We start from the raw sequence: 13,530 nt of genomic DNA on the forward strand, positions 1-13,530 counted from the left end.
CGCATCGCACTCGCAGAATCAACATGACACTCGCAGCCAATTCCTCTGCTGGATCGAGCCAGCTCGCTAAGTTTGTGGGACTCTGGAGTTGCAGCTACCGATGAGCGAAGGGAGGAATCTCAAAGGGTCGCGAGGGTTGGCTCACGAGTACATCCAGCACAGATCATTCGTCCTGCCAATCCCAAGTTCTTCCCGATTGTTGCGATATCTCGTATTGCAATTCCTGTCAGTCTTTCGGTACTTGGCTCAATGTGCAAGAGGCCTTTATTCTATCAGTGGCAGAGGACTTCAGCCACCCTCGTAAGTTTGGGGTCGGTAAGTACCTGAAAATCCCGGACCTGAGGTTCTCCCACCACAAGACTCCTGCCGATTTATGTAGGGCGTCCAACGATGGATGCTCGTTGTGTAAAATGATCACTAGTACGTGGCAAAGAAAGAAATCTCTGCTGCAATATGACGAGGAGGGTTCAGAATTTAGACCATTTGTTTTCAAACTGAGCTTGGATAGCGACTGTTGCTGGGGATTTTGTTGTAGTGGTGAAGACTGGAATTTGCGCACGCAATTTGAATTGTACGAATTTGGGGATCCCGATCTACCGGAGGCATTTGATGCGGAGAGAGCAATCACGGGAATATGGATAAGCCGCCAGCACTTGGGTGATTATACACTGTCCGAAAGTACGGGCAAGATCATGGAGAGGTGGGTGCAAGAGTGTTTGGACTCTCACGAGGAATGTAGGCATACCTTGATGGGTGGGTATTCACCAACCAGACACATTGATGTTGGTCCCAAGGATGACTTGAAAGAGCTGTCTTTCGTAGAGGCTGGAGAATTGCCATTTGATCGGCTACTTGGCATCCCCCCAGATTCTCATAAGGAAACCAACCCTCAAACCGGTCAAACAGAAGAGGCTCCTACATCCTTACGTTACGCAACTTTAAGTCATTGTTGGGGCGGGACCCAACACAATCAAACCACCATGAATACTTTGAACTATCGGAAGCGATCAATCCCCCTCTCTTCCTTGAACCAGACTTTTAGAGATGCCATCAACGTGACGCGAAGTCTCGGTCTCCAATACCTTTGGATCGACTCTCTCTGTATCATTCAAGACTCACCTTCGGACCAGACTCGAGAGTCGGCAAAAATGTGCTCTGTCTACAGGAACGCCATACTCAATATTGCAGCAACGTCTGCTGCGAACGGTTATGAGTTGTTTTTAAATACCCGACCAATATCCATTCAAGTCCCCCACATGTACCAAGTGGGTGAGAAACATCCGTCACCTTCCAATGCTATCTGGATTCGACCCAGAGCTGACAGTGACTCCTCTTCTTTGGGGAGAAACACGCTGTCGCGTAGAGCTTGGTGCTACCAAGAGGAAATTCTGGCTCCACGGACTCTTAGTTTTGGTCAATCCCAAGTCACATTTGAATGTCGAGAAACTCGTCGCCTCGAGACGACCCCGGACCTTGGTATCCAACGAAGGATATTAGACAGCAACCCAAAACTAAAGTTCACCTCTCAACTGCGACGAGAAGATTTCACCAGAGATCTGTGGATCGAAGCAATGAAGTTGTGGCATGGTATGGTAATCTCATACTCCAGAAGGGAACTCAGCCTCGCAAAGGACAATTACCACCAATCTCAGGCCTGGCAGCTCGATTTGGGTCTCGCACAAAAGATCGCTACCTTGCTGGCCTATGGAGCGGTAATCTTCCTTGCAGGCTTTGCTGGCGGGCAAGCGGTATGATACAGAGCTTCAAAGTGACGCCATATAAGGCCCCGAGTTGGTCCTGGGCGTCTCAAAACAGCTGGGTGGATTACGATTGGTTCGATTATTTTAGTGAGCGCAAGCTCGTTTGGGACGTCCGGGTTCTGGATTATGGTATCGAATGTCTATCTGATGATGTTTATGGGCAAGTTAAAGGGGGTTACATCTCCTTGGAGGGAAGAATGATAGAGCTCCAGATCGATAAAGACCACGAAATGGGAAATAATGGCAAGCTCTTTTCGCGGCAAGGAGAGGTCAGGATCTGCTACGTCTTTTCTCCCGACGATAGCGGTTTGGTAACAACGGATAAAGTGTTTTGGTGTATATTGCTCAAGGAGAAGCAGTTGCCAGAGGTTCCGGGTCGCCGAGACATGCCAAAATGGTCTCCGCTCTTGCTGGTGGTAAGACAGATTGATGGTGGTATGAACTTCGAGAGGGTTGGGTATGTCTGTGATTGTGCTGGCTCAAACCAGGTTCAAACCTTGTGTGATGGGGTTGAGAGCACGCGGGTTACTTTGGTCTGAGGCAAGTCCAGGATACAGCTGCGAGAATATCGCAGTATCCATTCGCGAGTGTGGGAGTATTCATAAAAGTGGTAGCCAGATATTGCTTGTGCAGTCGCAAATTGGTACATTGCTTTTAGGTGTCGGTGTCTAGGATAATTGTCCGGATTTCCTTCTCCTTTTCGGAAAGAGTTTTCTATGTTGTAATTTTAAGGAGTCAACTTGTCTGAGCTTACTGTAAGCACCCCGAAAGGAGGCTAATTGTCTTAAGCGAGTCAACAAACAAACAAACAAAAAGTGTATTTAAAACAAGCTTAAAAAGAAGAGATGTCCTTTAGTCGAGCATTCTCTATCCCAAGGTTAAAATAGCAAAAAGGTTCCGAGGCAAGCCCCGCCAATCCTTGCAGATCAAGTCTCACGCTCGACTCCCCGAATTTAGGTTAGCCCTAAACGCCATGGCTTTGCCAGCCCGATCTCGCTTTGTGGGGAAAGGGGGGCTAAGCGAAGCGAACCCCTTTTCTAGAGGCAGAAAAGTGGAGACGTTGATTAAATGTACCTCACCTCGTCTGACTACTTCTTTCAAGAGCTTACTCATCATCACGATTGCTTTTGCTTTCCAAGTCTCTAGCACATCGACCTGCCAGTGGACTGCGGGAGAGCATGTGTCATTGGTCCGCTTGAAGTGGGTGGCGTCGTGGCTGGCTCAGCCTCCAAAACTTCCTTGACATCCCACGAAAGATCTCTCCTGCCAGTGTCAAGTTTGATTCAACAGAACATCAACCAAGATTCCCTTTGTGTACATATGTATTGTTGTAATCGCGTTAGCAACGTTACCAGTCGGGCTCGCTACAGATCCCGGTAGCTTCTCCCAATAAGGCTGGGACCATTGCCCACGTGCTTCCTCAAGACATCCCCTCAACTCCTTCACCATCACCCCCCCAGTCTCCTGGCAAAGCGCCTTCCTCGGCCGCATCCTCCTAGCACTAAACACGATGACCCAACCTCGAGCCTCGACACCAATCTCACAATCCAGCCTCCTCTTCCCCTCCCGCAGCTCGCCCTTCATGTGTGTAGCCGACGCCTCGAAGTGCTCTTTTCCCTCTTTATGCACCTCTTCGATGGGAACTCACCCCGTCAAGTAGCTCTGCTGATCAACTGGCAACGAGCTCGCTGTCGGCTTGGTCAGATATTGAGACGCTTGAGAATAGTCCGGCAGAGAAGCACCCAGTTGCTTTTGGGATCCTATTCGTGGGACGGTGTTGCAGGCTGTTAATATTTTTGGGTTCGAAGGGTTGCTCTGGACGAAGTTGTGGGCCGGGTGTTGTTTGGGGTCGTTTGTGGTTCTTGCCGTGGTGTTTTTGGCGCCGAGGCATTAGCGAGGCTCTTCTCCTGACATCCCACAAGGAAGGGCTACAATTTGGACGTTTGATAACTTGAGCAAAAACTTGCTGCACACGTCTCTAGGTGCAAGTTTCATTTTCTGCAGCTGGATCTTAGATTAACTCATTGGTTGAGCTGTTGGGGATTGGTTCTTCTTAGCGACGGATCCGACGAGGATTATCTTGCTTGCTTACTTAATTGGTATTACCGTATTACGAGCCTTTTACTTTTCTTTGCGCAACTTGTCCTTCCGTATTTGCTCTGGCTGAATGTGGACCAAAGTTCACACAAAATGCCTCCGCCATTCCCCACACGTTCCTTGTTCTCGAGAAAATTGAGGATGAAGCTTTAAAAGGTGGTGTACCCAAGTGAAAAGTCACCGGGGTTGGTTTTTCAAGATGTCCTCTAGTCTCTTCTCTCTGGGTCGAAATTGTTTGTCGAAAAGGTCATTCGTTCCTTCCACTAGGTCCTCGAAATGGGAGCGGGAGACTAAACACTCTCCATTTTCCGAACAAGATAATTGATTCGACTTCATAACCGTATTTCATGCGGTTTTTGGGTTATAAATTTCATTCATTTTGCCCCAAACTGGAACTGGAGCACCAACTGGACCGAGGCGAATTAACATATACTGTAGATACTCCGCAAGCGCTACATGATCCGAGTAGAATGATGAAGAGATACTGTGAGCATGATAAATGATGGAACGATGGGATAATTGATTGAATGAGAGAGAATTGTTTGCGGAAGAAAATACACACATGCGTCGAGTCTTAAGTGAAGTTTAAGTGGGTAGGATTTCCCCCCTTCCCCCAAGCCGCCTTAAGCGAAGCAACCTGCCTATTTGAGCTCGCTGCAGGAAGATATCCAGGCATCTTCAGTACACAAAGTGGCTCAATATATTCGGACGTCATGGCCTGCCGCGTCAATCCATCTGCCTGGGGATAAACCTTCTATCGGACAAACCACACTTCCACGGTGGGCTTCCAGAAAGATCTCAGGAACTCTTTTATTCAAGTTCAAGAAGATTTGAAGATGGAGAAGCTCGAGCTTTCAACAGCGACCCACCCCCAACCCCGCAGGACTCGGAAGCTTCCAAAATGGGGATTGTTCTTCTTTCTTACGTGCATTGGATTGCCTTGGTATATGAATCGAGGTCAGGGAAGCAGGTGGCTACCCTTTGTTAATTCACCGCTCCAGTCCGATGATTTCAGTTGGAGCCAGGCAAGTCAATGGCTCCTTCCCCTTTTCACACCAGACGCTAACATCAACAGATCAAACCTTCGGAAAGTCTTGTTTATACATCCTGTTTTGGCACTTATCAATGCGCACGCCTGAGTGTACCAATAGACTGGAATTCAACGAGCTCTAACGGATCTCGAGTCGCAATTGCTATTATGAAAATGCCAGCTCCAGTCCCTATCACTGATTACAGATATGGTGGCGCGATTTTGCTCAACCCTGGTAGCTTCACACTCGTTTTAGTATTATGTTAAGTGTATTCGTTCTAATGTAAAGTAGGAGGTCCGGGTGGCTCCGGGATCAACTTCATGCTTCGAGAAGCCGTCAACATCTCCGAAGCCGTCAACCCGCTCTCATCTGCTGGGACAACTCAAGAGGGCAAATATTTCGACCTCATCTCGTGGGATCCTCGTGGTGTGAACAACACTACCCCTCATCTGGAATGCTTCCACGATGCATTGTCCTACGATTTCTGGAGATACCAGGAGGAAGTTGGTGGGATTGATCACACCTCTGATATCTCGCTCTCCTTAGCATGGGCAAGATGGAAGGCATTGATGGAAACATGTGCTAAGGGTAACGAGATTGCGAAGCATATGAATACTGTGCTTGTAGTCAGGGATATGGTTGAAATAATCGACAGACATGCCGAGTGGAGGAACAAGCCAGCGGAATTGTGGCTTGCCAGCAAGGAAGGAAAGTCGACTACCTCTAGAAAGGAAAATGGAGATCTTTTTGCTTGGGAAGCGGTGCTCGACAGAACGAAACGGTATAAGGGCGACGAGAAACTTCAATACTGGGGCTTTTCCTACGGAACGGTGCTTGGCGCAACTTTCGCCGCCGTGTACCCGGAACGCGTTGGACGAATGGTCTTAGATGGTGTGGCAGACGCATACGATTACTACCCCACAGGGTGGATGCGGAATCTCAACGACACTGATAAAATCATGTCCAAATTCTACGAGTATTGCAGTGAAGCAAGGCCAGAGAAGTGTGCCATGAACATCGGCAATTCATCATCATCCGATATTCAGAATTTAGTGGAGTCACTTATCTCGTCTCTCCACGAGGATCCGATTTCTGTCCCCGGAAATTCTACCTGAAGTCCTGCGATCGTCACTTATTTGGACGTATTGTCGATGTTTCGAACAATGCTATACCGACCATTACACTATTTTCCAGAGATGGCGGAGCTTCTGGCGGATCTTGTGCATGGCAACGGTACCGCATTTGCAGTGTACAAGCAAAATGCTTACAAGCGAACTTGCCCGCTGACTGATGCCAAAGACGAGAAGAGCGGAGGTAGCTCATGCCAACCACCGACAGGAGGCGAAGAGGTAACCAGAGTTATACTTTGTTCAGATGGTAGGGATATTTCTAATTCCATGAAAGTGGATTTCAAAGGGAATATCACAGCACTTTATCAGCAAAGCAAATACTTTGGACTTTTTGGTCGTCAGTCACTATGCCTTGTAGTCATTGGAAGGTTAGACCAAAGTGGAGGATCATAGCGGGTAAGACCCTTACCTCCGAGAGTTTAAACCAAACTTATTTGAGATCAGATGAAATCAAGGATAACACATTACATCCAATTCTCTGTGGGTTGGGAATACTTTAGATCCTGTTACCCCCGTGGCAAAGTAAATCTCTCAAACTTTCACTCTTACAGAACTAACGGGATATACAGCGCGCATGCTATGTCTAAAAGGTTCCGCGGCTCCGTTGTCCTCCAGCAGAATTCTGAAGGAGTAAGTCTACCTCTTAAGCTGATGTGCTTCCTTTACGTGAAAAGGCTAACCTCTGTCTCAGCACTGCACTGGACAATCGCCATCAGTGTGTACTTATGGTTTCATCTGCAACTATTTCCAGACTGGCGACTTGCCACCAGTCGGGGCAATATGCCAACCTGATGAGCTTCCCCTTGTTGGCAACGCGACTGTCCCCAAGGGCGACTTCTCAGAGAAGATGACGTTTCCTCTGTTGACTTAAGGAATGCGAAAGGTTCACGAGATAGCTGGCGCTGTTCTCCATGGCTTCAACAATACTCAGACGTCTAAGTTGATCAAGATCCCTTGATTTGGCCATATTTGGGCTTCGCGTTCGAATTTTTCTCGATGTCTTGGCGTCTCAAATTCTCAAAAGCACCTCCATCCCAAGAGACTATCACTTGATGCTTTCAATGATCAGCAATCTCAAGGGAAATACGATCTTTCAATTATCCATCTCACAGAATCCATAATTTCATCTAATAAAAAACATCCAGGCTCCCGAACAAGCCCCTCCGAAAGTCTTCGTCAACCTCTGCCTTTCCCCCTTTCCCAGCAGTAGGCCCCTCCATTACAATCTGAGCAATTGTGCAAGTCGTCGGACCCCCCGCAGTCACGGCTTTAGCATCCGTCATCGTGAACTTCATCGCCGCGTTATAGTTTCGGGTTTGCTGTTCATGTCAACACTGCCCCAAGTTTCATGCCTTTGGGAATTGAGAAACAGATACGTACTTCTTACACCAACTCGTCTGTGTCCCATTCACAACATGGAAACCTATCAGCCAAGCTCTCACAAGCAGTAAGAAATGGGAAACTGGACCATGATAGCTCCAACAGCCCCCTCGTTTCGCGGCTGGTACCTAAAAGTTTGAGGCGATATTTATAGTTTTATATCCCAGCTCAAGCTAATCTGGGGTAACAAAAGATATTCACAGAAACCGAAATGTTTCAGAACTTTCGCCACAGTCAGCCACACAGGAGAAACCTCCAGAAGTGCGAAGTTCACCGGTTTGAGCCCCTGAAAAGCTCAGCCTTCTCACCTACCAATCATGGCACTCCAACACTGACACGACCTTGAACATTGACCAACTTTTGCTCGCCCAACAAAATGATCAATGCAATTGTATCCTCTTAATACTCTGTTTTATAACTTCCCGGAATGTCTCAACTTTTGCCATTAACCGGGGGAACCGAACCGTGGCCTCGGTCGGTCGCCAATCAGGAGGCTGCGTATGACATACCCACCTTCTAGAAGCGAAATGGAAGAAGCCAATCTGCTGGCGGGCACGTTCAGCGCGTGGGAGTGCGCAAGCGAAGCAGACCCCTGGAAAATCGACGATTTGGGTGCCGAGATGCTGATTCAGAAGCTGAGGAAAATGCATAAATGGGGGGGAGGCAAAAAGATGGCTTCCACGATGCTAAGCTAAGCCTCAATTGCTGCGCTGCAAAGGGACTCTGGACCGAAGGCTCTCCTTTCTGCTGCATCGTGATTGCTGAGGGACTCCAATGCATGAAAAAAGAAAACATGTTCGTCAATCACGATACACCATAATCGTCATAGCGCTTGCTCCCGCAGACAGCAGCTCCGCAGCTCGTCTCGCCAGCCAAGCCCAGTCCATTTGCAGGCTGATAGACCGGTCCGTCTCGTGCTAAACTTTCTGGAGCCCTTCAACCATAGAGTGCCCCGTGCATCTAGTTCTACACACTTCACCGTCTTCGTGGGCAACCCCTTGGCTGTTTGGAGACTTTTGGCCCTCTCCAGACCTCAGCGATTCCCAGTTACCCCTCAGCCGGTACAATGTGCGTTCATCTACGCCCCTCAGCCTCTTCTGACGTTGAGCTCTTGCATTTGAATCCCCGCATATTGAAAAAGAAATCGCTGACAATATTTCGCAGACGCGGCGCACGATCCCCTGTGTGTTGGAAACAGACCAGACAAAGAGACGACCTTTCTGCGAAACTTTTTCTGTACATGTCGAGAGAAAATTGCACACAATTCGACTCCGAACTTTGCGAATCTACCACATCTTCTCTCAAGCGCGCCGAGACTTGAAAGCTCCATAATATCTTCAAGTCTGTCTGCAGACCTGGCCTTCAAATCTGGTAGGCCAAACGGCAAGACGGCCGACAGGCCGTGGAATACACATCTGAGAATCGGCGGAGAGAACCCTTTTTGAGACACATACTTTCGCCATGCGCCGGAATCGGGGAGGGCCAAGCTCTCCATTCAGAACAAATGGAGCTCCAATCCCAGACTCGCTGTCCCTGATCCGTTCTTTCAATATCGAAACGAACCCGGCCCGTCCTGTGCGCCCGTCCCCTCTGACGGCGTCAACGATCCCTGATATGCCGCTTGACTTGGTGGATCGTATCCGATCGTTTCCCCTCTTCCTCTCTGCACCAGATTCGTTTCTGGCTGCTATTGGCAAGCACTTGCGGCCCCAGGTTCACTCGCCACACGATGTCATTCTCACTGAAGGAGATGAGGCGAAAGCCATGTACTGGCTTGTGCGGGGTGCGGTGGCGGTCACATCTCGAGATGGGGAAGCGACGTACGCGGAGTTGAGGCCGGGAGCTTTCTTTGGCGAAATTGGAATCCTTATGGATGTGCCCCGAACGGCGACCATAATCGCAAGAACAAAATGTCTCTTGGTCGTGCTGAAGAAGGAGGATCTCCGGGCAGAACTGCCGAATTTCCCGGAGATGGAACAAGCGATCATGGAAGAAGCCCAAGAGCGGTTGACAATCCTGAATAAAAAGAGGAAAGAAAGCGGATGGGGTCCAAAGGTGGTGTCGTCGACTACCCTTCCTTCGCGAGGTGGAAAGCTTGCGCGCGAGGCGGCCCCAGGCGAAGTCTCAACCGGAGAAGTTGGGGTGATTGAAAAGGGGGCGGCGATAAACACGAAAAAGCGAAAATCACCCAGTCCTCAAGGCATTGAGGATCCGGCTGCCGGAAGTGCTTTGGGAAGCGGCTTCGTCAACGTTCGAAAAACGCTCAAGGAACTGCTTCTATTTTCGACACTACCCCCCGAGATTCTCCATTTTCTCGGATTGAATGCTCAGCCGAGAACATACGCGCCTTTCACGGATATCATTCTGCAAGGCTCGCCTGGAAACGAGATCTACTTCATAGTTCGCGGCGAAGCAGAAGTTATTCACGAGAGTATGAATGGGCAACCTTTCAATCCGGGCTCTCGGCTGTCCTTTATCAGACCAAGGCTGAAGCAAGGCCAGTATTTTGGAGAAGTGGCTAGCTTGGCCCTGGCCCCGAGGAGAACGGCAACAGTGCGAGCTATAACCACCGTTGAATGCCTCATGATCAGTGGGGACGTGCTTGAGGAGCTTTGGAGACGTTGTTCACCAGATATACGGAAACAGGTCGAAGCAACTGCGAAGATGCGGATTGGAAGGTCAGATGACCAAGACGTGACAATGATTGATGCGGATTCACCGTCCATCAACAAGCTGGAAATCGACGACCGCTTATCGACTCCTGTTCGATCTGCTCTCCCCAAAGTCACGTTCACACCCTCGAAGCCGGCGAGTCCTCATAAGCCAAGTCGCGCAGAGGATAAAGAGGTCTTGGAACCTCTGGATCCAGACCCCTTCCTGAGTGTTGACATGGACAACATGAGAGCAAGATCTGGGAGACGAGGCTCCATGGCACCTCCACTCCCAGAGACACCTCCTCCAGAAGAGTCCAGCCCAGGACCCAAGACGCGATCAAGAACACAGACTCCAACACCTGCCACGAAATCCACTCACGTAATCACGCCTCCTGATTCCAGCTTTCGTCCGAAAAGACCGAAAATCGTTCAACGGCGGCCAAGCCAGTATAATAGAGGTATATTACCGGACGGAATCCTGATTCTCATCTTCTCCTATCTGGACATCTACCAGCTTATGCGGCTACGATCTATATCTCTCCACTGGTCCAAACTTCTCACCACTTCACCCAAAATCTGCAAAACTCTCGACCTTTCCCTTTTCAACCGCCAAGTAACCAACAAAGCCCTGACCGACGCAATATGCCCTTTCGTCGGGAAACGCGCTCAAACAATAGATATAAGCAATTGTTTCCACATCACTGACGATGGCTTCGCCACCCTCTCCTCACAATGCGGCTCTAACGTGCACATCTGGAAAATGAAAAGTGTATGGGATATCACCGCCAACGCCGTGCTCGAAATGGCCAACAATGCGAAAAATTTGGAAGAAATTGATCTCTCCAACTGTCGGAAAGTCAGCGATAACCTGCTTGCGCGGATCGTGGGCTGGGTTGTTACGGAAAGTACAGCTCAGCAGGCAAATGCAAGGTTAAAGCAGGTGCAGCAGGCTACGGCTTCTCCTCCCGTGGGAACAGTCGTTGGGTGTCCGAATTTGAAAAGATTGACGTTGAGTTATTGCAAGCATGTCACTGATCGCTCTATGGCTCATTTGGCTGTTCACGCTCACACGAGGTTACAATCGATCGATCTTACGCGTTGTACTACAATCACAGACGGCGGTTTCCAGCACTGGAGTATCTACAAGTTCGCAAAATTGGAGAGGTTGATTCTGGCGGATTGTACGTATTTGACGGACAACGCTATTGTGTACTTGACGAATGCTGCCAAGGGATTACGGGAGTTGGATCTGGTATGCCCCCGCTTTCATTCTCGCTTGAGACTTCCGTGAAGTGTGTCCTAACAACAATCCAGTCATTCTGCTGCGCCCTCTCTGACACTGCAACCGAAGTCCTCTCCCTCGGGTGTCCTCAACTCGCCTCCCTCAAACTCTCCTTTTGCGGCTCCGCTGTCTCAGACTCCTCACTCCGCAGCATCGGTCTGCATCTCCTCGAGCTCCAGGAATTGTCTGTTCGCGGATGTGTGAGAGTCACGGGTGTGGGCGTTGAAGCTGTGGTAGAGGGCTGCACGAAGTTGAAGAGCTTTGATGTTAGCCAGTGTAAGAATTTGCAGAAGTGGTTGGATGGCGGTGGGGAAGACAGGAGTAGAAGGGTTTATGGGCGTAAGGGGTTGGTGTTTGAGACGAAGAAGGGGAGTTTGAGGGAGCCGAGTTTGAGGTGATGATTTTACGAGCAATGATTGTTGTTTGGTTGACAAGAGGGAAGGAGGAAGGCATGTTTGATCTGTGTGAATGGAATCACGGGGTTATGTATGGATGGGTCGGCAAATGATGCTATGTATGTGTGGTGTTTGTGTGGCGATTTAGCGTGTGTGATGCTCAGTGTTGGATGAGACCATGAATTGTATGAATGGGTGGCTGGCTATCTGGTTCGTTGCATCTGGTTGGCGCTCGGTCATAATGTTCACATATGGGTCCTGGGATGATGTAGCATTCGTAATCCGAGTGTATCAAATCAAGGTTTTCGCACGAATTGACTCTTGCTTTGTGGGAAGTATTTATCCCATTGAAAAAGCAGCAAAGCCAATTAAAATACTAGGCTCGACTGATGACCGATGGGCTAATTGTTGGGTATCGTATGAAATCTGTAAAAGCAAGAACCATCTCCTATTCCCCATTGGCCTAGACAAGCCCATTACGACTGTGAGAACAACTGCAAAGCCAACTCCAGAACGAAACAAACGAGAGCAGTCCAAAAAGTAGAACGCATCATGTATGACAGCAACCCTCAGTCCTCTGTTAGGTCAATACACTCAATGGGCTCGGCACGACTATGTCGACTAGCCTTGTTGGCCCGTCCCCCGGCCTGTTCGCCAGAAGCATCTCGTTCCCGTTTTCGGGGTGCTTGGCTTCCTTCCTCATCCTTCACTTCGGACTTTATCTCCTCAATTTCTCGCTGCATAAAGTCAACATGGCGGAGGGAAAGAGTAAGTGCGGCTATTCACCTTCAATTGTGCCAAGCGTTCCTCTTTTGAGAGAGACGCATTGGCATTATTCTCGTTTCTTAGATTGAGAGGGCCAATAACAAGATCTGGCGAAGGGGATCGAGGAATTATGAGTTCTTGTTGGAGAGCCTCTGCGAGTCCCAGTAAGTATACTAGTAGCGAAGCAGAAAGGATACAGCGTACCTCGGGAGCGATACTTGAATCTGAAAATACATAGAGGGAGTTGCACGCCATCGACGTATGACACTTTTGCGGCTGAGGCGTGTTGGGGTCTATGAACCCGCGTATCTGGTCCAAAGCTGAACATCGGGTTAGAAACTCGGCCAACTAAGCGCAGTATTACTTACCCAACGCCATGCGAAATCGCTCGGCCCTTGAGAGCTTTCTCTGCAATTTCAGTCGTTGTTTGAGTTCTCGGAGCAGGGTTGTGCCGACGAGAGTTTTGTACGGAGCCTATTTTGTTGCAGCGGTGGACAACAACCAGAATTTCACCAAGTCCATCTGCGAGCTTAGCGTCGGCTTTGACTCTTGCAGAATCCATATCGTCAACTAAGACACATCAGATATGACTATCCTGCGCCAAGTTGCACGTTCTGCAAAATGCAGGACTACCTACCCTTCTTGATAGTTTTGAAGATCAACTTGCGCAAAACAACCTCGTGATCATTGATACGATCACACGTATCAGACATCGTAGCGCTCCAAGAGCTAGACGGGGATGTTCTGACGGTGTCACCTCCAATTCTCTTGCCATCAAGGAAGGAGCGGAATCGAAGGTGCGTGTGAGGAACCTCCGGCTTGTACTCGGGAGTGATCTCCCACTTAATTCCAAACTCAGTGTCCGAGGTACACTCAATATATGCCATGGCCCGTCGAGAGAGTGGGGCAGAGTAGTCTTTATTGTTGAATGCCATATCCTCGTCAGGATATTCGTTGAGAGCCTGCCCATTCGACACAATGGTCACCTTGACGCCGGGGCAGCCATGCAGAATCGCCATTGTTAGACGGAAGCTTC

General features: G+C 49.1%; 4 protein-coding genes across 4 annotated transcripts; 3 read left to right on the forward strand and 1 right to left on the reverse strand.

The window, feature by feature from the left end:
• Positions 1–27: 27 nt before the first annotated feature.
• On the forward strand, positions 28–1,987 carry K444DRAFT_370835 (HET-domain-containing protein). The gene has a single exon (XM_024872274.1). The coding sequence runs from the start codon at positions 411–413 to the stop codon at positions 1,752–1,754; it is 1,344 nt and encodes a 447-aa protein (XP_024738361.1). The 5' UTR covers positions 28–410; the 3' UTR covers positions 1,755–1,987.
• Positions 1,988–4,758: 2,771 nt separating this feature from the next.
• On the forward strand, positions 4,759–6,889 carry K444DRAFT_652179 (uncharacterized protein; the record flags this gene model as incomplete). Its single annotated transcript, XM_024885770.1, has 7 exons — positions 4,759–4,800; positions 4,933–5,122; positions 5,180–5,476; positions 5,597–5,957; positions 6,006–6,386; positions 6,588–6,648; positions 6,710–6,889. 7 exons carry the CDS (start codon positions 4,759–4,761, stop codon positions 6,887–6,889), a joined length of 1,512 nt encoding a protein of 503 aa, XP_024738362.1.
• Positions 6,890–8,574: 1,685 nt separating this feature from the next.
• K444DRAFT_370891 (cyclic nucleotide-binding domain protein) lies at positions 8,575–11,820 on the forward strand. The gene is made up of 2 exons (XM_024872275.1): positions 8,575–11,304; positions 11,367–11,820. Exons 1-2 carry the CDS (start codon positions 8,860–8,862, stop codon positions 11,730–11,732), a joined length of 2,811 nt encoding a protein of 936 aa, XP_024738363.1. The 5' UTR covers positions 8,575–8,859; the 3' UTR covers positions 11,733–11,820.
• A 478-nt stretch (positions 11,821–12,298) lies between these two features.
• On the reverse strand, positions 12,299–13,513 carry K444DRAFT_628493 (uncharacterized protein; the record flags this gene model as incomplete). The annotated part of the gene is made up of 5 exons (XM_024882917.1): positions 12,299–12,466; positions 12,516–12,646; positions 12,699–12,814; positions 12,863–13,064; positions 13,132–13,513. 5 exons carry the CDS (start codon positions 13,511–13,513, stop codon positions 12,299–12,301), a joined length of 999 nt encoding a protein of 332 aa, XP_024738364.1.
• Between the last annotated feature and the right edge of the window lie 17 nt (positions 13,514–13,530).

This window comes from Hyaloscypha bicolor (genome assembly GCF_002865645.1).
Source record: "Hyaloscypha bicolor E unplaced genomic scaffold K444scaffold_56, whole genome shotgun sequence".
Classification (NCBI taxonomy): Eukaryota; Fungi; Ascomycota; class Leotiomycetes; order Helotiales; family Hyaloscyphaceae; genus Hyaloscypha; species Hyaloscypha bicolor.